Genomic DNA, 25,251 nt, shown 5'->3' with positions numbered 1-25,251 from the left:
AAGTTCTGCATTAGATCATACTTACATCTTTTGAAGCGCAGTCTTCTTTGTTTTTGTGGGGCTGTTTGAAGGTTCTTGGGTTTCTCCCACTCTGGAAAAATATTCCGATCTGCTTTGTTCACTCAGCTCAGTCTAGAGAGGACAAACAGAATCGGTGTAAACAAAAAATATTATTCCTGGCATCCCCTGGAAAGGTTTGGCCTTCACAGCAGACTGTTGTCATCATCTGGCATTGTCAGAATTAAAAAACAATCACTAGACTTCTGTAACATTGATAATATAATGAATAAAATCAGACAAAACAATCCAATATGATTAAAAAAAAAACAACAACTTCTGATTCTCTTGAATCCCAAATAGTATTTGAACTATGATACAGTACAAAAGGAATGTTTTCTATAATGCCTTCAGAGACACTTATTAGCACCCCAGCTAGTGCAAAGAATCACTCCCCGACTTAATAATGCACAAAGCAACCACCTCAAAGGCTACAAAAATAATCACCGGCTTGTCATTGGGGAACTAATGTTTCATAATCTCCACTGTCTGAGGCTTGGAGTGATGCTTGCAGCCTGAGGCAGAATTACTAAATGGTGAAACCATGTTGACAAGTTAAAACTACGATTAAAGATAATAAGATGGAGCAAGGCATGGGAAATATACAGCAACGACGGCAAGTGAAAAAATGCAAAAATGGGATGACAAGCATCTCAGAGGACAAAGGATAAGATAAAAACAAAGTTAGTGGAAGTAGCCTCATGGTAAGAAGACTGTAGCAGCACTCTGAGTTGCAGGTTAACAGGTTTAAATGCAGACAGACTCTCATCACTCTCAACAGCTAGCATTTTTTAAACATGTTTAAATACTTATTTACATTAAACCTTTACTCCATATGCCACTATACACCTGAGCGTGTGTAAAAAGCACTTTCCTAGTTGGCTAAAATGGTTATCTATGGGTTGAAAGTTTAATATACACACATAATAAGGGGACCCTCTGAGGCAGAACAAGGAACGGGCCAAAGATTGGATCTCACCAACAAGTGCCCTCAACAGGCCACTAATGAAGGTTAACCACAGGTCTTTTCCTTGGCTGACCTCAAACAGACTCTGGAGTTATGAGAGAACAAGAGACGCAGCTGGTAAATTGAACAGAACTTATCCAACAAAGGTTAAAATGAAGGGCAACTGGACTTGGTTGAAGCTACTGGAAGACGTTTCGTCCCTTATCCAAAGGAATTCTTCAGTTCTGACTGACTGGCAGGGAAACTCAGCTATTTAACCTCAGTGGGTCGTTATCCCGGGTCATCGATACCGCTGGTCTTAACGACTGTAACGACTGTCGTCACAGCAACAAGGAACACTAACGAACCAGCGGTATCGGTCCAAAACTAAAAGGGCAAACTGGGGCATTGTGGCTTTGGACTGGGTGTTGAGACCTAGCAACTGCACTCTGGTCTGTGGTGTGGTGGACGGAATAAAGAGGCCAGATGGAGGGAGGAGAGTAAATAAGGAGGCCGGGCAACAGGGAAGTAGGCAGGGACCACAAGAGACAAGGGACAAGATACTACAGAATGAAAAAGAGAAAGAGAGAGCGTTTAGTAGGGAGCACAACAAAGGAAGAGGCACCCCCCAGAGTAATATCGGCTGACCTAAACAGCCTCTCCAGCATGCCCACAAACACAAGAATCCTCACACAGGAAGCTCTCCACAGGCTGCCCTTTGTGTAGAGATGGAGTCATGTTAGAGTGTGGGCTGAGGTTCAGTCTTTACACACTCTCATATCCAGAGCTAGCACTAGCCTTGGATTTGGATTTCAGACAGTGACACACATTCAGACTTGTATTTGCCTACGCACTCACACACCCACCCCAACAACAACAATTCTGAGAAAGATGTGGGTGCCATCATTTGCATTGTGATGCCTTGATTTTTATTCTCATCTGTTTAAAATGAATAAATGCTGTTTGAAAATGAACTTGAAAGAAAAATCAACAAGAAGCCAATGGGAGGCTCTCTGGGAAAGTTTAGTGCCTTTCTGTTCCTGTCGGCATGACTTCAAAAGAGCAAGCGTGAAAGAACAGAGTGATGGAAAGGAAGAAGCATGAAGAGAGGAAGAGGTTGGATATACATAGCAGGCAGAAGGAGAAAGATAGATAGAAAGAGAGAGATTGTGAATGAATTATCACCAGGGGTCGGACATTCTGTATATAGCAATAAGAGAAGAAAGTAGAGGGATTAAAGATGGGGGAGGGGGGGGGGAGCTGGCGCATGAACATTAGAATTATCACAGGCTATGTGGATAAAACAGTAAGTATTGTGTGGGAACCGAGGTGGCCTAATCTTGTACGGAATGATGCAAATTCCCAATAGCTGGAGAGTGTCCCATGAAAAAGGAGGGAGGGATGGTGGTAAATAAGAACTTCTACCCGCCGCCACCACTTCTCCCTCAGAAACTAGGATTTAACCTCCCCACCGCCAGCCAGTCTGCTCGCCCCCACACAAAGCCGCAAAACACTTCTCGTGATGCAACATGTAGAGTAGACCAACAGTGCCCTCCCCGGCCCCGGAGCCTCCAAAACAACATGGCTCCACCACGGGAGCTGCTGCAACAAGACAGCACATCTGGATGTCAGATTACAGAGATAAACCTGAACAAAGGGCAAGGGGAGCAGAAAGAATGAATCATTTGGTTTAAAAGGGTACCAGTACAGATTCTAATAGCTTGCCCAACTCTAAATGACTCCTTGAAACAACTTCAAAAAGATAACCAACTACAGGCTCCATAAAATACAGGGAATGAGCAGTTTCTCCACTGCCATCCATGATAAGGTAGGAACACAGATAGGAAGATTATGTTAGTTATCTTTTAATGCAGCTGCACTTGAAAGTAATGCGGTGATATGGCCAAGCAGTCTGAGCAGTTTAAAAACTCCACTGCATAGGATGACAAAACCTCTCTTGGTATCCAAAGACATTTTTATTTAGTGTCTTACGCTTTGCTGACAAACAATTTGCTCCATATAATTTACATAAGTGGCCATGGTCCTTCATCTGTACCATACAACAACAATTTTGTTGGGTAAAACATTTTTTCCCAAGAACCAGGAATAACTGTCTTTTTTGCAGCGTGATGACCATGCATTTATTTTAGTTTACCCAATGGGTTTTGCAAGGATTTTTAAAGGCCAAAGACCTCAGAGGCCTTTCTCATCTCATCATGAAGACACTGCAAACTTTTAGTTGGGATAAAAACATGAAAATTACCAGGAAAAGAAAAACAAGATGTCAAGTCAGAAAACACGCCAGCATGAAACGCTCCGATCAACCATCAAGTCATGTTTACTTGTAATCTGCCACAGTGGAAGCCAGATTGTTTGTTCATGGATTACTCTAATGTCTTTGTACCTCACCTTACACATACAAAACCAGTTAGATGCGATCCTATAGAGCCTGGTGATCACTCATCTGTCAGAAAATAATGATTCATACCACTTGAAATACTTCAATCCCTAAAACTATTTGAGTTATAAAAATGGAATTATTCTTTACACTGGAAAGCCTTTGCAAAGGCACAACTAAGTACACAACATCCTTAAACTGGCACCAAGAAACAACAACACTATTTAACTGTCAGTGCAGAAATACCTCCTGCAGAGATGTTCGTGAAAAACCAGTCCACAAATTCCACCCCTCACCCTCCAACCACCCTGCTCCCACAGAGGAAACATGCAGTGTTTCTCTAAGCTCACCACATCTTCCCTACAACAAAGTCAACAAACATGCATGGGCACATACTTGTCGAAAATAGGACAGTTCTTATCCCTGAACAATGGCAAGTTTTTGGATCCACCCATGTGTAAGGATTAAGACAAGCTGTTAACTGTTCAGACTCAAATCAATGAACAGCGTAAGACAGGGTGGAATGAAGGGACATGATCATGAAGAGAGCCTTTCTGCATGCAAGAGATCACATCCATGTATTTGGCCGTGATGGAGAGGAGATCAGCAGACACTGGACGCTTGGGAAAGCACTGCTGCTAGCTGTTGCGAGCTGTGAAGAAAAGAGGCGCGCTGAGGTCATGAGTAAACACACAGACTCGTCCAGAGCTCAGAAGAGGGGGGGACTGGAAACACATCTGCTCTGCCTTTGATCCAAACTTCTGCAGCCCAGCACGCCACTCACCTCAGCTGCCCACTCTGTGCCTGACTAGAAAACAAGCGGCCACAATCCTAAACACTAGCTCTTCCTTCCCATGCTGCCCTCCTCGCTGTTGGTGCTGACTCACAATAGGAGAAGACTTTTTATGAGGGACTTGAATCTTCAAATGTCAAGAAAAAACATTGTCTAAGAGATGCCTTTCTTTTGTTTCCCACGGTCTCACACAAACCCGATCGTTTCAGTGGCCGTACCTCTGCAGAGCAAAAGTTGGTTCTAAGTTGTAATAGAACAAGTACAATAGGCTTATAGTCGTCTCTTAAATAGAGCAAATATCAAGGGTGCGCTAAATTTAATGTCGCCCCCACAGATGTGGTCAATGTCAGGGTTAAATTTACTCAACCACTCCATACATGACAGTCATTACTTTAAAGGCTTCAGTATTCTCAAACCAAGACACTTATCTGATGGTCAAACAGCCTGATTTCAGACAGAAGTGTAGTTACACATTTCCATCTTCAGTGTGACATTGCCTCGGTGGGGGAGGGGGATTTGATTCTGAATCTAACTTCATTTTAAGTCGACACATGACATGCCAACATAGTGGTTTTGCCGGGGTTTTAAGAGTGGAAAGGAGCAAACAACAAACAAACTCCTTAGTTTTAAAAAAAATATATTTTAGGGGCATTTCTGCCTTTATTTCAGATAGGATATTGGAAAGAGACAGGACATAAAGGAGAGAAAGAGGAGACGAAATGCAGTAAAGGGCTGCAGGCTTCATTCGAACCGAGGTCGCTGTGTGTGCCCAAGCGAGCCAATTGCAACTACTTATCGATTTGTCGATCTAGAACAGCATTGATTGCAGCTTCTATCTTGTTTATAGGTTACAATTGTGGTTATTACTCCTCCTTGGTTCCAGCGCAAAGCTTGACAATGGCGTTAGTCCACCTGCAGCACTTGTTGGATCACTTTTTCAGCCGAGAAGCCGCTGGACACTGACCAGGTGTGTGGAAGTGAGAAAGTAAACAGTGTAGGGCTGACCCCTAATAGTGAAAGATTCGATGCTTCAATGGACGGAGCCTGATTCGACTGTCAACCTCACAGTGAAGCTTCGCAGCAAAACAAGGATCATGCCATTGTGGCGATATGGGGGTGCTCAACGTCTGATTTTACATAGAACTGATAGTTTTCTGCCAATAAATTAAATTCAATAAATGTTTTTAAAGTGCGTAAATAAATCCAAAATTGTAACCCTAACCCTGGGGCGTCTGTGTGCATGTGTAGGCCAGCGTGTACGTGTGTGGTAGCAAAAGAAGAACACTTGCTGAAGAAACAAGCGGAGGCCCAGTTTCACTGGTGTTGTGCCGAGTTGTCCACACCTCGCGGGACTTTTGGATAATTTATCACTGTCGAAAAAGAAGGTTTTATTGACCTTGAGTACAGAAAAAAAACAATAATTGGTATCCTAGATCCTTGTACAATACTGGAAATGACTAAATCTCACCATCTCCTCTTCTAACTGAACCACAGCTGAAAATGTGACTAATAAGAGCGCACAGTATACAAGAGACATTAAGCATGCTCAAGTGTGGGAGAGAGACGTTGGCTTTTACAGGACAAAAGGCCAACCATGATGTCACCTTAGTTCCCTCACAACATAACCCCCTGACCTTGTGAGAAGTGCTGATTTGATGAGTCTACATTTCCACTGCGGTTAAGGATTTTTGTTCAACAAGTCCCACAAACCGAATCCTAACAACAAAACCGAAACCTCCCTAAATACAGGGAAATGTGGCACTTTTTTGGGACTAGCAGGCTGGTGCTGTCAAGAGTTGTGGGATAAAAGACCCTTTCATAAACATATGACCAACTTTGACACAGAACTCTGAATACCCCATTATTTTTAGGCAGCAACATTATTATGCCTTACATCAGTTGTGACTCACTGCATAAACGTTTTTCATTTTGGATTTTCAACTTTCTTGGCAACATGTTCTTTGAAACACTCCCCTTCTGACAAATTAGAACACAGCAAGGGACATAAACAAATAATTGTTTTTGTCATGTGAAAAACTTTAGCCTTGCTGTCTGGTATCTTTCCCTTACAAACCACGTTTGAGGTTGGACTAGTGAGAGCTCCACCGCAAGACTCCCACCCTCCAATTCCCTCTGCTTGTACTATATGAGCCCAGAGAACCACATCCTGAAGAAGAGGAACGCAATCGACAGCAATGCCTCCTTGAACTGGAAAATTGGTTACACAATATGAACTTTTCACTGACGACTGTGTTGCTCCACTAAAAATATTACAATCACTGCTTTCATTGGAAGCCAAGCTGTGGAGAGAGCAGAGACATTTCAAAGGGAAACAATAGCAAAAAACCCCATAGAAAAACAGCAGGCCACTGATCATGGGATGTGATGGGAGAGATGTCCGTCCTTGATGTGAGTGCCAAGGTGAGAGGCTCCACTACCATTTCCCAGAATACTCTTGGGAGTTTTGGATCAAATGAGCACTGACCAAAGGATAGTTGTCTGTAATATGAATGGACAAAAAAGAACTACAGTAGCCATGACATGGGTAAGAGTACAACATAATATACAGAGCAAGGACTCTTACAGGGAAATACACAATTTTATCTGAGTCCAATCAATTAAGACACATGGCATTTAACTGCAGAAATTTAACTGAATTATCCCTTAAAACCCAAACAATGTACATGTAACAGAATTATGAAGTGAGTGTTGCTGTAAAATAGAATATATTAATGATATTTCTAAGTATTTATAGGCAGTTAAAGGGTAGACAAAAAATATTATTTTGATAGGAGATTAATATTATGTTCTGACAATGTCAATGCCACAATGAGCTTGGATAAAAGGAAATAATTCAGCTGTTTCTCTTCCCTGCAACATTTTTCCAAAAACCAATCTTGAGTGGTTAGTATCTAGACGTTCTCAAGAGCTAAAATGTACAAAATTAGCTTTGGCTATATTTTTGACTACCCATTAATGTTGAGGTTTCCAACAACCCCAAGTTTGAGACAAGAAAAAGAACTAAAACTGTACAGCTGGGGTGAATTGGCAGATTGTGGGATCAAGGACTTTTCAAAGAAGGGGTGACTCTGCAGCTTTTGACCCCACCTCACTCCACCCAACCCCCTGCCATCCTCTGTTTCCCCCTCACTAGGTTTCTGAAAAAGCCCTGGCCAGATTCAGAGCCACGACCCATCCTCCTGCACCCCTCACGTAAAGAGGATCAGCATATATAAAGTGAGAGCACAATTTGGCAACACATCCCTATAATAACACACAGACCCTTGCAGGACTTTTTGCCAGGCGACTGGAAGAGGAAATAGAGGAGTATAAACAGCACTCACCGCAGCCAGGCTCGGGTTTCCATGGAGCGCTGAGGCATCCTCTGGACAGCTCACACACACAACATAGCGTTCAGGAAACACACGCAAATCTGAAGGCAGGCAAAGAAACAACACAGACCATGCTAGTTAATAACGTGGGCTCACCTCTAATTATGAGTCAGTCAGACAGAGGGAATTGTGGTGGAGGTTTGAATTTACATCTACATACACCAAGTATTTACTATCCCTCAGACCAAGGAGAAAATGGCAGTTCACAGATAATTGCTGAGCTTTATGAGCCGCGTAAGCAGCATGAAATATTAGAACATTTTATGTTAACAATGGCTCTTGGGAGTAATATGACTGTTTCATCGGCTTCAAAGGCAAAGACCATTTACAAAAACAATACTATTACATCTATTATATCATAATAATAATAATAAATCTAACCAACCTCAACATATCACCTCAACTGGTCTTCCAAGCTGACCAATATCAGATATATGGCCTGATACACAGCCTCCTGTATGTAAAGAACTTGCAGAGCAATGGAAGACCAAAATATGCAACGTTACTCTGTCTTCTGCATCGTCAAGAGTATCATGACGACGTGCTTAATGACAAACAGTAACTTCCTGTGTGAACAAATGAACAGGCGCATTGGCAAAATATTACAACATTGTTCTTGCATTCTTAAACTGTTCAAAGGTTTTACAGTAGTGTTGAATTTAGTCAAGCTCATATTCCTCCTCAATGGCCATTTTAAAAACATTGGTTTTGCTTCAGTTGTATGGATTAGTGGTTTATAAACACAGCCAATGCAGGCACAGAACTTGCATATACAACACACTAGCAGTAATGTACGCGTACCTTGTGTGGGGCACATAAGAAGAGGAATTTTCAGGCCACTATCAGGGCAAACATTTCACTTATAGACAGACATGCAAATATACTGTATATAAAACATACACATGCTTTTGATCTTGGATATTTCACATGCTTTTCTCTTGAGCCCCCAACCAAGTCAAAATTTCAAACAATGATATCGCCTAATCTAACAGGCAGATTGCCATGAAATTAGCTGAGCACATTTATCCACCGAATGAAATAAATCCTGCCATTTTAATGACCTCCTGGCTGTTCCTGTAATGCCAACCTCAGGACAAACTTTATAGTTTGATCATAGCCTGGGAATAGGAAAAATGTCAGTATGTTGTTTGTTCCTCTCAAAATGTTTGTGTTGTGAGGAAAAAATTTAAGGAAGCTAAATGAGAAAATACTTCTGCATTCTGATTCATTCTGACTTATTATAGCAACAAAGTTTTAAAAAGTCCTATTGTGGTCTAGCTATAAAGTCTTTCCAACAGGATTTACACTTGCCATTTTGCAATATATAACTAGCCAGTCAGAATGAAGACTTTAACCATCTGTTTCATAGCTAACTGACATTTTTACATGACCTGACCACTATGTCCAGCTAACTCGGTGGACCGAATTACACAACCTTTAACCCCAGACTATACTGGGTCTAATTTGAAGTGTAACGGACCTGCTGAGAGAAGCCGTCATCTCAGTCTGCAGCAGGTCAGTGCTGCTTTAACATCCAGGCCCCTATGGAGCAGATATTAACTTTACTGACAGGAAGAGAGCCATGTTGGTCCCATGAAAAGGTGGCCAAGGGTCACAAGCACTAGATGGGCCATGGAGATAGATTCTCATTGCCCTCCATAGACAGCTCTCCAATATTTCTCTCTCTTACTCTCAGTAGCCTCTCAAGGGAACCACTTAACGGCTGCCTGTTTTCACAAACACCCCAAGCAGGTAGGGACAGGACATAAAAACAAGTGAGGGGAAGAAAAATCAACATGCAGACCACAGATGACTTGCTCTTTCTGTGGGAAATCTGGCTGAGTATGAGTTATTGAGATGTCTATTCCTGATTCATCTAACCGGGAATTGATTTATTGAAAGCATGTAGGTTATGTACCCCCATAAAGCTGCTTGAGAATACATCTGAGGTTGAAGTGCCGCTTCAGAAAATTGGCGACCAGGTTGAAGTTTTTCCCTATAAAAACAAAACAAAACAGAAATACAGTTAAAAGTAAAAAAGAGCAGAAAGATACCCAAGTAAAACAACTGTACATGACACCATTTCCAAGGCTTGAAAAGGTGCAGGTACTGACACCAGTGGGGACATTTGGATGGGACTTTCTGGATGGTGTGTGCTGGCATTGTTGTCATTCCCTGATATTACTCAGATATCAGTTATTCATAGACTCTGTAAAACACGGATATAGCCCTATAGACATCACATATAAGTTTCTGAAGAGCAATTGTGAAGCTCAACGTGGGAGGCTCACCATCTTGGCAGTGCTTGATTCGCCTAATCCAAAAATGGGCAAAGCATCTTCGCAGCGGAGGCAGCCCGCATGGAGCCTGGTTGGTACCCACCTCAAAGCGACCATGTCCTTCATTATGCATAACTTTAAACCTTAATATAATACAAACAGTTGACTTATATACATCTAGTTGTAATGAACAGGGAAATTAGCTACAGAGACCAAAACTGTTTTTTTGTACCAGGCTGTAAACATGTTTATTTCTGCTGTAATGCTGGGCATTTTAATATGAAGATTGACCTGTTTTTGGAACCAACCTCATGTGGCCATTCGAGGAATTACAGTTTTTGGCACTTAACTTTTCAGCTCCGGAGGTTGCTGCTTGCCTTTATTCAATTTATCATCTTGACACAAAACAGCCACTGTTGGCATTCAAATTATGCAAATGTTATTCAGACAGTGGAGAAGTGGTCTAGAGATCAAACTTGTAGGAATACAGCAGCTGTACTCCCTTAACAAAAAACAACAACGCCTATTCCAACACATTATTGTGATGTTAGTTGTATACGCCTCAGTCTAAGGGCCAGCATACTACAAAACCATTAATTTAACTGACCTCCCAGTTTGGCACAAGCAGAGAAACCATGGCCCGGGCCTCTGCTCTATTTGTCATGGAATGTTTGTCATGGTATGTAAGATGTGCTGGGCAGAAACAGCGGCCTGTTGCCTAATCTGGTAGGAATTTATTGACTTAAAGCAAGGGCCTGGCTAACACGCTATCCAATTGTTCTTTGTAAACAAGACAACGGTGCTGAGAAGCTGACAGAGCACGCTCACCCTTTGGTACCTTCGTCTTCTTGATACAGAGAATATAAAACTATACCCTGCTTGACTTTACTACCACCTCTGTATTATTTCTTATTTGGTATTCTCACATTGCTGTTGCCGTGTGAAAACCTCATTACCGCCAATTATGGGGATTTAGTATTTAAACTTTAATTAAGGGATTACGTGTCTTCCATAGTTTGAGAAAATCCTGACCTCTTGCACCCAAGGCGCTTTCAGAACTCCCTGGATAATGTCAAATATGCAGTGTCATCCAGCTAAAAACTAGGCTGTCTTTGTCTCTGAAAAGCTGACATTTTGGAAGTCGGAGATTTTTGCCCGTCGGCAACAACACTGATCACCCATAAAACTTGGGATAACTTGGAAATGTCTCCCCTTAAAGTCGACATACAAGTAGGACAAACGCAGTGCTTAAGCATTAACATACAACACAGAGCAGACAGCATGTTAATAGTATTGGCGCGCGCATAAGTGTGCCTTTGCGAACATTCCCCTTTCTGTTAGCTGATGCCACTCAGCACTAACTCGAAGTATTTAATTATAGTCTTCAAAATGAAGCAGTCCTATGATTCTCTGGATAATGACATGCAATTACAGTGACAGTTTGCCACAAAACTGCCACAGGTATATGCTTAAGTCCACTGGCCAGTGATAAATGGCCAGCTTTCTTTTTCCCTGTGCTTGTGGTTGAATTCGCAACCAGGGCCACTACTTTAGTTAACACTATTTATACTTGCAAAAATATAATAATATGCATAACTTAATGGCGGGAAAAAGTGCAGATAAATGAAACTAAATCGAGAAATCCAAGGTTTATTAAGGCTTAGATAGATAAGATAGATTAGATAGATGTTCTATTAATTCACATGGTGAAATTCAGGAAATACTGTTACTATGAAACTAAGCAATTACAATCAATATTTTTCTTAAGATAATAGGGACAAATTATTACCTTTGTGACAGGCTTGTCAGTTTAGCACCTATGGGAATGAATCTGATCTTCAAAGGCTATTAAGAAGAAATTCGGCCTCCAGCAAACTCACATGTTAGACAATGATGGACAGTTTAGCCAAGATTTGCGAAAATACATTAAAATCTCTCAGAGACAGAACAAAAACAAATATCTATCCGCGTAATAAAAAGGAGATTTATCAGGAATAAGCATTCATTTTGAGAGACTTGCCATTAAATAACAAAGCATGTTTGTGCACTTTGCTATGCATCAGTTTCACAAAGTCTCAGTTGATTACAGTCGAGCCTCATTTACATTTAAGTTTCAGAAAAAAGATATTTGTCATCCCAAATTCCATGATAATAATAATATCAACAACAATAATGCTACTACTACTACTACTAATATACTACTAATATCTATCTATATATCTATCTATATATATTGTCATATCAAAGAATCTCATCTTACTGGCTCAGTAATTGTTCATCGGCCCAATTATTTTTCAATAATCAGGGACACCAACTCAAAGCCTTTACCTAGCTCTGAGCATATAAAACTCTACTGGCTTTATCTGCTTCAGATTGGGAATCCCTGTTCTGCAGCAAGAGGGCCATGTGACAGCTTAAGTAGGGATTTATAGGAATCATTTTACATCTTGTTTTGTCAACCAAAAGCTCAAGTAACTATATAACTAACTCTATAAATATAGCATGGGTGTAGGTATAATGACAGTGAAACATTTTCTGCAGTATTGGCTCTGTACTATATCACGGTGGATTTGCAAGAAAACAATGACTATGCGCTAACATTACTTGCACATAGTCATTACTTCATAATGTAGTACTAGTAGACCATTTTATCTATAATGCAACTGAAAAATAAACATAAACTTACATAAAATAAAACATTTGGTATTTTGGCTACAAGTCCTTTGATTTCAATGACTGCCTTAGAGGTATAAGCCGCAGACATCAGCTTAGTAGCTTCCCCAGCGGTGCACTTCCAGGCCTCTAATGCAGCCATCTTCTGTTTGTGGTTATTTGGGGGGATTTGAGGGCTTAAGTCTGATCTTCAGCAAGTAAAACACATGTCGGATTGAGGTCAGGTGAGTGACGTGGCCACTTCCAAAAACAACAAAAATGTGTCACTGTCCAAATTCTTACGGACTCCACTGTACAGGGTGGACATCTTCTTGAACCAGGAGACACATGTTAATGTTAGAATTATGGGTACATATGCTATACCCCTCCCCCCCTCACTGAATGCCTTTAAAGTTGGGGGTCCTTGGAAATCTATCCCTTTAATACTTGGTGTACATAAAGTATGCGGTAATACCAGATATGCCAACAAGCTTTAAACAGAGTGCTTCATTAACATTAACACACTATATGGTATGTTGAGAATGTTTGTCATAAATAATAGCAGCATTCCTTTATTGGAAACAAAAATTCAGATACTGGTATTCTTTAAAAAGGAAAGCAGTAATCATGTATCACCCAATCTGGATGTCGACCCAGAGAAGAATGCATATTTGTTTTCTCTGCCCTTTCTGTGTCCAGGAGGGACCAGGAGGCAAGAATCTTTCATTGCACAGTCACGGCTTTCTATGTTTTCAGAAGCTTTGATTTAGTCCGTTAGACTCTTTAGCCTCATGTCTACTTCCACAACTATTCTTTTGCTTTCCCTGGTGGGTTGAGCTTGCCAATTCCCAGGACAAGTTTGACGGGGACGTCTGGACATGGAGTTGGGAACCAGTGCAACACCATGGCCTGAGACATCAGCTGTTGCTCCAACTTTATAACGTCCTGCACAGCGCAGAGTTGCTTTTGGCCCTCTGCCCGGGTTCTCTCGTGCTAAGCTTACATTCATGTTTCTCTCTCACAAACAGTGTGCTAGTACCTCCTCTGGGGATGAGTGGCCCCTTTCTGTGGCAACTGTAGCCCACAGTGGTGCAATACCCAAATCTGTAGAGTAGAGACTTTAAAGAGTTTCATTTGTACTTACTTGAAGAGAAGATGGTCTTGCTTAATTGTTTTGAAACCCAATGCACAACAATATTATGACAGGTCAAATCAAACAGTAAACAAGCCAGCATGCCATGTTTTCAGAAATGTGGTTGATAATATCATAATCGCATGAATGGAGATACTTCTACCATCTTGTAATAAAGCGCAGGACAACTACAGTAAAAAGGCGCACACACACACACACACACACACACACACACTTCCTGGGAAAACAATGAGAGGAAAGAAAAGTCAACAAACCAAAAGGCACCCAGTGACTAGGACTGTAAAATGGAACAGACGGGTGAGAGGCATTCAGACCAGGGTCAAAGGTAAGCCCCCATGGAACAGACTTCATTAACTTCAGTCATATCCTGAGGAGATCATTAAAACAGCCATAGAAAACATAGCCTACTTCTTCTCGCCATCCGCATTCCTGGCAGCCCTTGCTGTTGTGACTCCTGCAGGAATCCATAAGAATTTGTGCTCTGATATTCCTTTTCCTGACCAGGGGTGTTGGACTCGGGGAGGGAAAGGGGACTGAATTTACAGGGCCCTCATGTGTGGAGGGCCAACAAAGATACTAGAACGAATAGCCGTGGATGCGGGGAGGGGCCCATAGAGAATGATTATGTACAGGTCCCTGATTTTTGTGTGATGGCCCTGTTCCTGAATACAGTGGGTCCAGGGCATTTTACAAGAATACTTCACCGTCTTCGCTCAGTGCATTTACACGCACTCAGTTTATCTGAGCTTTCTGCAGTAACCTTCTTTAACAATGTAAAAGAGTACGTTTCCATAATCAAGGTCAAAATAAACCTGTTTAACACAGCAAAACCTTTACTGGAGGAAACCAATTTCATGGCCATGGATGTACTTAACTGGGTTTCTAACAGGATTCATTCCTGGAAAGCATCATTATGGCAACAATGCCAACTAATGAAAGGAAAGATGATAACTTGCAGCGATGCATCTTTGTATGCAAAATAGTTCAATCCAAAACCTGAAACTGAAATAACTAAGTCTAAACAGTTTCTAAAGATTGTTTTAAAAATTCAGACCCATGTGCACTATAAGGAAAAAAATGAATGGCCTAATGGTCAGTCAGTCCAAATGTTTCCAACAAAAATGAAAAAGACCTTTTCAGGCAGTAATATTATATATCATTAATACACTTTAATTATGCCAACACTACTTCAAAAGCATGGCACTAAGAAGGAGAGAAATCTGATTACCCACCAGCTGCACGTAAACGCAGGTTTTACAGTAACCTGGTTGTTGCAGTGCATGTAAAAGGCATTCTCCAATTTCCTGCCGTAACCTGATTTCTACCATTAACCGTGTTTCTAGTGTGCATGTAAATGTAGTGACTGTATGTCAGGAGAACTGCAATTCCCACGCAGCCCCTTTATGAACAGGAGTTGAATCAGCAGGACAGTCAGACATCAGTGCCTGAGAATCCTGCTCTTTTGACATCCCTGCTTTGATGTGGACCCCCTCCTTCTGTCCTCAAGTGTGGGTGGAGAGTTAGGGCTTAGGGAGAGAGAGAGGGGTGGAGTGGTGAAGGATGAGAGAGCATGAGGAAGTTACCCATATGTAAGTGGGGGCTTTCCTGGAAGGACATCACTCTCTGTGTGTAACTGTAACTACGGCCGTAGCAGCGTACTGTGCCTTATCATCCTGCACAACGTCCACCTGAAACAATATTTGCACATGAGTGTTCAATTTAACATTTGGGTGACCCCTTCATCGCAGTTACAAAATACGCCGCAGCATGGTAGCTCAGGCCAACCCATAATGCAGCATGTGACTAAAGTGGTGGGGAGCATTTTGGAGCACAGAACAATTATCAAGGGAAAAAAATCTAGTTCTCAGAAACATAATCTGACGAGAGAAATGCAGTCACAATGCAAAATGTCATTTTTAATCATCATTATACCTTAATTAGCCCAAGAGGCTACAAATCTCTCAATGTGATGCCACTGTTTATATTAAGAGCATTCAGAATGAGGAGGGTGCTTATTTTGCATTAAGCAAATCATTTGGATTCATTTTCTGCGGAGCAGTTTTGTGGACTTTAGTTATGCATTCTGCCAGCCTTTTAAAACTCAGATCAAGGTCTCACTGGAAGCACGCTGTCTCTGCTTGCTGGGTCCACTGCACATCTGCTAGCCCCTGTTTATGAATCTTAACATCTAGATTTTGCTACCACTTATTAATGATGGCAGGTATCACTAGTCAGTGGGTAAGTCCATGAAGAAAAGAAGAAAATTCTGTGTTGAACCTGAAATTCTGAATTTTATTTAAACTTTTAAATGTTTGAATGATATAACGCACTGGCCTTAGGTGAATAAAATGCCTGGAAAGCATTAAGGTTTACAATTATGTGTTCCTGACAACACAAGGCAAATTTTGCACACAGAACCAGATTGACATCTGTCCACAGGAAAAACCACACAGCTCACAAGAGCACATGAAACTGGCCTGTTTCTTTCAAAGTGAAGTAAGAGCAGAGAATAACAGCGACATCCTCCGAAATGTTTCAGTAATTCCTAAAAACAAGGCATTCTGGTCAGGCAGAACACTTAGCATGAGTTCAAGAGAGAGTGTGTGCCATCTCCCAGACCAGATTGTGGTAAATGGGAACAGTCACATGAATGTGATCCATGCTCAGGCTCAGGCTCAGGCCCTAATTATATGGGAAAAGAGTGTGGTGTGACAGCTATGGCGGGGATTGTGGTTGTGTCCTAAGAGACTACAGCTGACCCTGCGGAGAAGGAGAAAGTGAGAAAACATAAAGAGACAACACAAGGAGAGGAGAGGAGAGTGCATAAATGTAAAAAAATGCAAAGGTCAAAAAAAGAAGGACAGTGTCTGTGTGCAATAATAGGGAGGGGGGTTTACAATGGAGTCAGGCTGCCCTATGTGTTGCTGCTGAGTAAGGCTGGGGGCTTACAGGAAGGATTTAAAGGGCCACAGCAACACCACAAAGCACCAGGGGGAAGGGGGTTGCCCAGCAGGGGCCTGGGGAGGGAGGGCAAGTGGGGAGAGGGGCAGGCTGGCCAGACTAGCTACTCTGATCAGGATCCATTTCCAGCCCGGGCCTTGGAATTCTTTTGTTCCTGTCACAGGTCTCCGTTTCCCTATCGCCTTAATCCCAGCCTGCCTCACGCCCAGTAACACAGAGCAGGCCAGGTAACTCTGCCACAGGCATGCTTCTCTATTTACAGGCCAGTCCGTGCATAAAAGCCACTCAAACAAATGTAAAGTAAAAGCCATGGTAGCACTGAGAAGAAACAAGGTGACTTAATGCAGGTTGTCACTACAAAAATGCTTCAGTGTCTTCAGTAAAAGTGCTGTGAACTATCAGTAGGAAGCAGAAAGGTTGTCAAGTAATATTTCTCCCTAATATGGACATACAATGCATGTGTAAATATTTGTGCATTTTGGACACTGAAAGTCGCATATTGACTGAATAGTTTTTTTCATAAACTGTATAGCCCTTCAAAGCCCCAGAGAAGCCAAACAAAGCTAAATCCATTACAGGGCAGTGCAAAAATTACCCATCTCCCTTTTAGTCACTACACATCCTCCGCATTCTTCATTGGGAAGGAGATGGTCATTCGTAAACACATTCTCCAACAGTAAAGCTATCCAGCAACACTTGTGCTTTTCCCGCAATGGCCGTAGCCAGGCTGCCTTAAGCCCCCTTCATAGGGCTGCCAAGAGGAGTCAGTGGTACACTGTGCAGCACTCGCAAAGCCCTCTCCCACGGCTATTAGTGACCATTCATCTGGGGAGCCTGGGAAAATGCCTCTCCAGCCTGCTGTGGCCATGGGGAAACAGGCTGGCAGGTGTTCCCTCCCCCTAAGCCCTGGCACCTGTGCAAGGAGAGGAAGAAGGAACCAGCTCTGCCATGAGCAAAAATGGACTCTACTGTAGGTACCACTTTGCCAGGGCTCCTCTGACTACTCTGACTGCTAGGAAGTCTCTCAAACACCAGGCTAAACCACACCCGAGCTCTGCCTCACATGGAGAGATCAATGTGGCGGTATCAATACTAATGGCAGGCGTCAGACATCTGGTAATGTGCTTTGGCAGTTTGAAATGGCATGTTAACTAAATCCGTGTAAAATCTCAGTCTTCTCAGTTTACACTGTGCACATACACACAAATATATACACCATTATGGACTACAAAATCAATATCCCCTCGAGGTAAAGTAATACTCGACCACAAGCAAATGAAAATCAAGATAACACACAATCAGCAAGTCAACTAAATCTAATCTAATGCAAAAAGTAGAAGTTTATTGATAATGTCTGGCAAACAATCTCTTGGGCAGTCTGTACAGCATTTGTTGTCCACGGGGGCCATGTCTCAAAGGAAAAGGTTTTCCTTCTGTTTTCTACAAGCCAGTGGCATCTTCATGAAGACAAATCTTGCTGTCATAGAGCATAAACAACAGCTTCCTTATTCCAATATCATATCAAATGACAAAAATGTATTCCTCAAAGCCCAGAGAACCTATTATCCACTCATTTTCAATCTGTAATTACACTGAGAAATGTGGGTGTGTTCAACACAATCTACCGGGGAGAATGCATGAGGCCTCTCCCAAGCTCCCCTTCCCTGGGTTTCTAAAGTCTAGCATGTCCATTCGGCTTGTTCGGAGCCAAGATGTTTGGTGGGAAAAGTTCCCTCTGTTCATCTCTCTAAAAACATAAATAAATCACATCACTATGAGCTAATCATGAAGTCTCAAGTAGCATGGGTAAAAAAAAAAAGGAATGAGGGGGGCTTGGGTTGACAGTTGGAAATTGGCCTCTGCAGCTGAGATTTGAAGAAATGACTTTGGATTTATGTTGGCAGAAGAACTGGGTTAAGCCCCTTTCTGACATGTTCACCGGGTGCTATACACACACACACATATGCACCCAACACAACATATATACCTAAATACAATAACCCACAGAGATAACTCGGATACAAACACTTGCACTGGAGGACCTTGGAATGTTAAAAGCTGTTGATAGCTCATTTGAAGTGCCAACAGCTGAGGCTGTTACGCTGTTCTTACTGCTGTCTGTTGGCGGAAGCCCCTGTGATTTCACAATGGCACCAGCTCAAACACCGCCTTATACAAGACCCACAATCCCCCTCCCATACCATCCCACACATAGCACCACACTCCATCTGCCTATTCTTGGCCGAGACATCAGTGCTACCCCGCCTGACACCTTTCTCCATATGCAACAACATATATGTGCACGTGTTCCAGCACGTACACACATCTCGATCCAGGATTTCCAGCCTAATTCTGCTCTCAAATAACATAATGCTTCACACAGATGCAAACTGGTCTACGGCTCAAACAGATGCACGCAGAAAACCAGCTTCCACATTCCCTGCTATGGGCAGTCTGCAAGTCCTGCGTGGATTAGCAGGTTAGCATTTGACCTTCTTGCAGAATAGATGACCCCCTATACTTAATACCCACCCTGAGGTTTGCTGGGCTTTCCTCCCTAAGCCTTAAGTCTGTCCTCCCCTTTTTATGGCTCCTGCCTGCCTGCTTGCTTCTCACAGTCACAGTCTCCATCTTTACTGCTCTGCCGCCTCCCTCACATGGGACAATGAAAAAGACCAAGAATGTCATTACACTCACTTAAGACCTTTAATAGGACTAGAGCACATGAACTGTGTAGGCCTGTTTAAGGCGCTATACCTTTTCATGTTCTGTGAGGGGAAAAATTCTCCTATGTGGTGTGGAGTCGTGTTCCTCTGGTTACATTCTTTTTTGGCAAAGCTGCAAGGAGCTTAATCATTTTTACATGCATATTTCACTGCTGAAATACTGATAGTCCCCTTGTTCACACAGTGGAGTGAAAGTGTGTGTGTGTGTGTGTGTGTGTGGAGCCTCAGTCTGTGATCACCATCATTAGAGATGTCTGTCTCTCCTCAGTCTGTCATGGGGAATATGAGACAAGCTTTTCAGTAACCTTACACTGTCAGCCTGTCCACACGTAGCCCAGGGGGAGGATATATCTCTCCAACAGACTGTCGCTCCTTCTGATTCTCGCAGATAATGTCATGCAAGCCGTATGCCTACTTATGATGACCATACGTGAATCAAGAAAATGACAAAAGTCCAATAACATGTACACATGTATCTGTGTATGAAAACAAATGCACACATGGACACACAGTTTTAGCGGATGAGAAGACTAAAGTTGCGTGACAGGCAGCGTTGCAGCCACAGGGGAAACTTTATGGGGCAGACTGCCTTGTAATCCCGCTATCACAGTCAGGCCTACCCTGCTGAGTGAGACCATTTTAACTGCCCTTAACTGCTACCTGTGACAAACCTGTCTGCCTTACAACACGTAACCGCAGGGTTTCTCTGAAGCTAAGCTTACAGCGCTTCAAAGGCACGTGTGTGGGTGGCTGGAGGAATGTACTTGCATTGGATAAACAGGAATGAATTGAATTGGCTTATTCACATTGGAGCATAATTTATAGATTTTTCTCTGTGTATATAAGGTTGTATGTGTGTCAAGGCAACTGTTTTAGGTGGAAGTACAGATACAGAGGTGAGCCAACATCACTTTAAACGCAAAAGTAACACACATCAGCCCTTTTAATGGACTTACGTTTCATGCCAAGTTAAACAGCGCAACACAATATAAAAACTCCTATCAGTTCTTGCCTCGTGGTCACACCCTGGGCGTAGAGAGAGCCACCGTGTCCCGACTAGTTGTGTTGTCTTTCCTCCCACACTATACCTCAAAAAAGGTAGTCATGGAATACTATTTAGACTGTTTTGTAACTCCATTCCCTTCCTCCTCAGAGCCCACCCCCATGTGCACTTATTTAAGAGTTGATGATAGACACACCTAAGACAAGGAAATGGAAGACAAAGGTGACTACATTCGGAGGAATGAGCAACAGTAAAATCAAGACATAATATATAATGTGTATTCATTACCAAATAAAAATTTAAACTACTGCCCCATTAAACACATGAAGAAGCAATGTTATACACGATGATGGACCGAAACCCAATAATTATGTCATAATAAATATAGACTATTTGGCTCTAGTGCGGTGTAATGAGGGTCACAAGATGTTACCTTTTACAAAAAAGGCTGAAGCAGGAGCCAGCTCCTTCTTCTGTTTGGGCTGTCTTTTTTTGTGGAGGGACTCTGTGTACTGCTTAACCCTCTGCTCCACAGCACCTCGAACCAGGGCTGTGACCTCCTACAAACAGAGGCAGATATTTCAGTACAGCAACATGTTGTTGAACTGCTGAGAGAACACAATTTTTGATGATGAATAAACAGCGGGACAGTAGAAGTATCAAGTGAATAGCCAGTAAGGCAACTCCACAAGTGGCTAGGTGGAGAGACAGTTTTACAATGAAACCCCCTAAGAAGAATAGACAGAAGGCTCAGAGTCATTTCAGATTCCACGCTGCTGCTGTCTTTTGAAAAGGCCCCCAGCCAGAACAGAAGCCATATATTCACTCACACACTTATTCACACCCACGCCCTTCTCCCTGTGTCTCTACCTCGATGTGGTCCGTAGGAAACCAGCTGGCGTCCTCTTGGCCGCCCAGGGGCAGAACGTGGAGATCCACCAGCACAGCAAAGTTCCCACACTGTAACACAAAGAGGAAGGACAGCCACAGGTTGCTGAGGGGCATTGAGCTCACGGACAACAAAGGAAATCAGAGTGTGGGTGATTGACAGCGAGACAAACCACAATGACCCCCTGTGTCCTCAAACATCACCCCAGGCCTCTCACAACAGCCCTCTCCCTACTATTTCTGTGTCTAGCCATCTCTTTACCAATCTTGTTACAAAAACAGTATGGCCCTCTCTGGCTCCTCATATTTCCCCTCACTCAGCGTAAAAGTAATTTTCGTTCTATAAGCTTTGCAGTGCAATCACTGCCTTAGATCAGAGCAGGCTGCACAAATAAAGTTTAAAGATGTACCACATAAATGAGGATTATCCTACTTTGTGTCAGAGTGGTGATAAAACTCAACAGATCTACCCTAAAGCACTACATGTTTCTGTACTTCTGCTCTGCAACTTTTGAGTGCTGGAGAAAGCTGAGTAGAGGGCTGTGGAGTGGATTCCAGAAGCACTACGTCGTTGTGTCAATGACAATATGCTACAAGGGACAGGGAAGCCAGAAATGCCGCGGCTGGTTAAGTCGCTGTTACATCTTTCTCAGGCTAGCCTGATTATGGTTTACACATGAGTGCAAAAACTGCCCGTTGCAGAGAGCAAATGGATGTGGGTCTCGTGTGAACTTCGCCTCTCCCTGGACTAGGAAGTAATGGATGGACTGAGACCACCCACAACATGACAAAGGGGAGCAACAAGTTCTGCCCTAAAACCCAGAGTGACAATGCAGCAAAAAGCACTGAACAGAATGGGGTAGCAAAAACACAAAGCTGTATAAAGACAAAACCAGACACAGATTTCAGGCGCTCGGTGCAGAACTTGGAAAAGAGTGTGTACAAACAGAAGAGGTTATTCATTTAGTAACGGGGAATACTTACGCACACTAAAAGCTTTGTTTTGAGCCAGGCTCGTCCCCTGGGCTGAAGTATCGCAGACAGAATGACTAAACTCTACAACCCAGATTTGAGGGATGTTCCTACGGCCTTGCTCTCAAGATGACGCGAGAGAATGAATTAACAGGGCGTCTAGTGGAAAGGCCCCCACTACTCTAGACACAAGCCTACACTTCGCAAGTCCAAACTCTCTTTAGTTGTCTCCTTCTCTTGTTTATAATTAGTTAGGTTAGCTCCTTCGTCAAAGAAGGCTAAATATGGGCTGTCAGCCCCATCCCTTTTTCCTTTCTGATCGTCTTTCTGCAAATAATAACTGAAGTCAAGCTATTTCCTTATTTCTACATGCAGGTCAACTAGAGGAGAACGTTCAAATCAATTTCAATCCAAGTTTGCACTGCTCATCTGCAGAATTTGTCATGTCCTTAAGACCTGATGTGCGCCAACTTGTACTATGTATGTCTCTACATCGGTGTCACCAAGACTAATGGGAAACGAATGCTATTCTAAGTCTCTTAAAAAGGCAATGCTTTCATCTGTGATCCAGTGACTCATCATTCCATATCTTGAAATGTGTGAGAACAGGAGAGAGTACAAAAGACAAGCATAAAAAAATCCTTTTACAAACTTTGCAAGACTATAAACAAAAGTTGCTGTACGTAAACATGCTTTCACAAAGACAAGAACGCCACGGACCAGAACAGAGCCCCCCTTATATGCAAGCTCTTCATGTATAAAATGTGTGCACTTTGCCTGTCAGTATCAGCTCATCCCTGCAGATCAGTATTCTCCCCATCCACCACCCTTTGTCTCACAGCAGTCCACGGATGACTGGTGGCCTCAGCTGACTGCCTCCAACAATTACCCATGTGTGGGAAAGCCTAGCAACAGAGGGTCAGACCTTGTCAATCAAAATACAGGGACAGACATGTGGATGAGCCCCACAGTGGTTTCTTGGGGTTGGATTTGACACATGCTGGATGGGTTTGGTATCCTGACCTTAGTCTCTGACTTTTGAGACCTAAGAATGGCTTACATATGAATATAGGAACTCTGCCACTATGTTACCAGTTTATTGGGTAAAATGATATAATGACGCTGCAATAAATCCTGTGAAACTTAAAACGTTCAAGTTTCGTCAACAGAGAAATTTTAATTCACCCCCATAGTCATATTTGAGGTTTTAGTTAATGGTGGTGCAGCATTGGACTGCTTTATAATGAGAGGTGTTTCTACTGTCCCCTGCAGTCACATAATCCTGAAAATCGGGACCACAAGATCAGTCTTCTACAACAATCTTACACAATGTTAATTTGATCAAATATCCTGGAATGAAAAGAGCAGTACAGGGAGTGCGGCCCTTACAGAGCGACACAGCAGGGTGAATCCCCTAAAGTGGTTTCTGAGCTTCTGATTTAGTCCGTGTTTCGGGCTGAAAGCCAGACATGTAGCCTTAGACCAACTTCCTTTTATCACATTAGAGCAGCAGACAAGACTCAACTGGGAACTGGACATTAATGATAAACATTGGTCTGCCCCTTACACAAAAACAGCATGTGATTCCCTGAGCTTCTCAGAAACAGGCAATCAGGAATGCGAACTAATGCAATCACACTAATAAGAAAACAATTTATTTGCCCAGCAAAACTGGGGGTTTCATGGAGGCACAAATTTCCTGCTCAAGTGTCAATCTCAAGTCAATTGAGTCAAAGCTGTGCTCTTGAGGTGCAGCTATCAGGGCTTTTTACAAAGGATGTTTGTGTTGAGAGTGGCAGATAAGACAAAAAAGCAGCAGAATCTAATTTTACACAAAGGCTCTGACTACAATCACAGCATGTGGTCTAAATTTGTCAACTCCCACCACAAAGAATGACCTGTGGATCTTTAAGCTGAACTCTGTCATGAACTATGACCTCCATGTATTCCCCCACTTGAAGCCCAGCTATGCCCACTCTTTAGTGATATCTCTGCAAGCAGCACAATACTTTGTAGATGCAGGAATACAGACCCCCCCTTACTTGACCAAAGCACACTGAAAGTACCTAAAAAAAAAAAATCCAGTAAGCCAATTGCAAGGTTTACAGCAAGATAAACGTCCTCTCAGCAAATACTACCACACACGGTACAGGCCTACCTTGCTCTAAAACACCATCTCTACAGTATCAAAAGCAGGGTCCTAAAATATTTAATTAACCTGACATATTAATTCATCAAATTCATGAGCTAGCGTACTTTGTGTATTTTGCTTTGACACATTTAAGGCAATACTCTGAGCAACTGTCGCTGTTGTTGAAAAGAAACGTTTCATAAAGGACCAAGTTCTAGAGGAAGTTACTCTTTTCATACACACAAAAGTGGGCCAGCACCGCTTTGTCCTCCGTCTTGCACAGGCTTTTTAGAGTTTGAAACAGAGTCTGAAGGCTGAATGAGAGGCGGCAAGGAGCGCTACTTAATACCAAATCCTTTATTGTGCCATCTTTTGTGTGCTGTTGCACAGTGAATGAATAAGGCTGAGTCTTCCTGAAGGCTAAGCTCAACTTCTCTATCCTAATTCTCCCCACTGCCAATCTGATGACCCCTAGGGTGAAAAAAGGGGTTAACAAAGACAAAAAACATTAAAACATTTGAGGCTGAAGCTGCCCACAGTCCAAAGCACAACATGACAAAATTCCTTCATATTTTCTGTCTGTAAATGAACAAATGCGGACTGAAACCCACTGACGGCTCCTTTCCCTTTCTTGTCGTCGGGGCTCTGGACTATATCACTCTCAGTTCCCAAAACACTCTCTACCTTCCCTTATCTCTCTCCCAGACCCGGCTCTCCATCCTCCCGCCTGTGCTGCTCCAAGATGGGCACGGGGCCCAAACTCTACGAGCGGCTTCACCCGCCTCCCCACCTCGCTGCCCTTTGCCATTGCTATCGCACCATATAAGAACCAGACCTTCTCGGACTGCACTTAGCTCAGAGGCTAACACTAACCAGCCGCAGATGTTTACATTGGGAGAG

At 42.7% G+C, this 25,251-nt stretch overlaps 1 protein-coding gene across 5 annotated transcripts in view; it reads right to left on the bottom strand.

Moving 5' to 3' along the window:
- Nucleotides 1-25,251, bottom strand: part of LOC119917061 (SLX4 interacting protein) — a 35,646-nt gene that overhangs the window by 1,804 nt on the left and 8,591 nt on the right. For 4 of the 5 annotated variants that reach the window (XM_038737139.1, XM_038737144.1, XM_038737140.1 and 1 more), the window contains 5 exons: nucleotides 21,231-21,320; nucleotides 20,794-20,920; nucleotides 9,505-9,582; nucleotides 7,539-7,627; nucleotides 26-132 (listed from right to left, as the gene is read on the bottom strand). In XM_038737139.1, the coding sequence (XP_038593067.1) occupies nucleotides 26-132; nucleotides 7,539-7,627; nucleotides 9,505-9,582; nucleotides 20,794-20,920; nucleotides 21,231-21,320 (491 nt within the window). The remainder of the gene's footprint in view (nucleotides 1-25; nucleotides 133-7,538; nucleotides 7,628-9,504; nucleotides 9,583-20,793; nucleotides 20,921-21,230; nucleotides 21,321-25,251) is intronic. The other variant, XM_038737141.1, reaches the window with a different exon arrangement.

The sequence above is a fragment of the Micropterus salmoides genome, unplaced genomic scaffold (genome assembly GCF_014851395.1).
Source record: "Micropterus salmoides isolate LMB-PRFRI ecotype aquatic unplaced genomic scaffold, ASM1485139v1 Ms_hic_scaffold_22, whole genome shotgun sequence".
NCBI lineage: Eukaryota > Metazoa > Chordata > Actinopteri > Centrarchiformes > Centrarchidae > Micropterus > Micropterus salmoides.
This window is presented reverse-complemented; position numbering and strand designations above follow the sequence as displayed.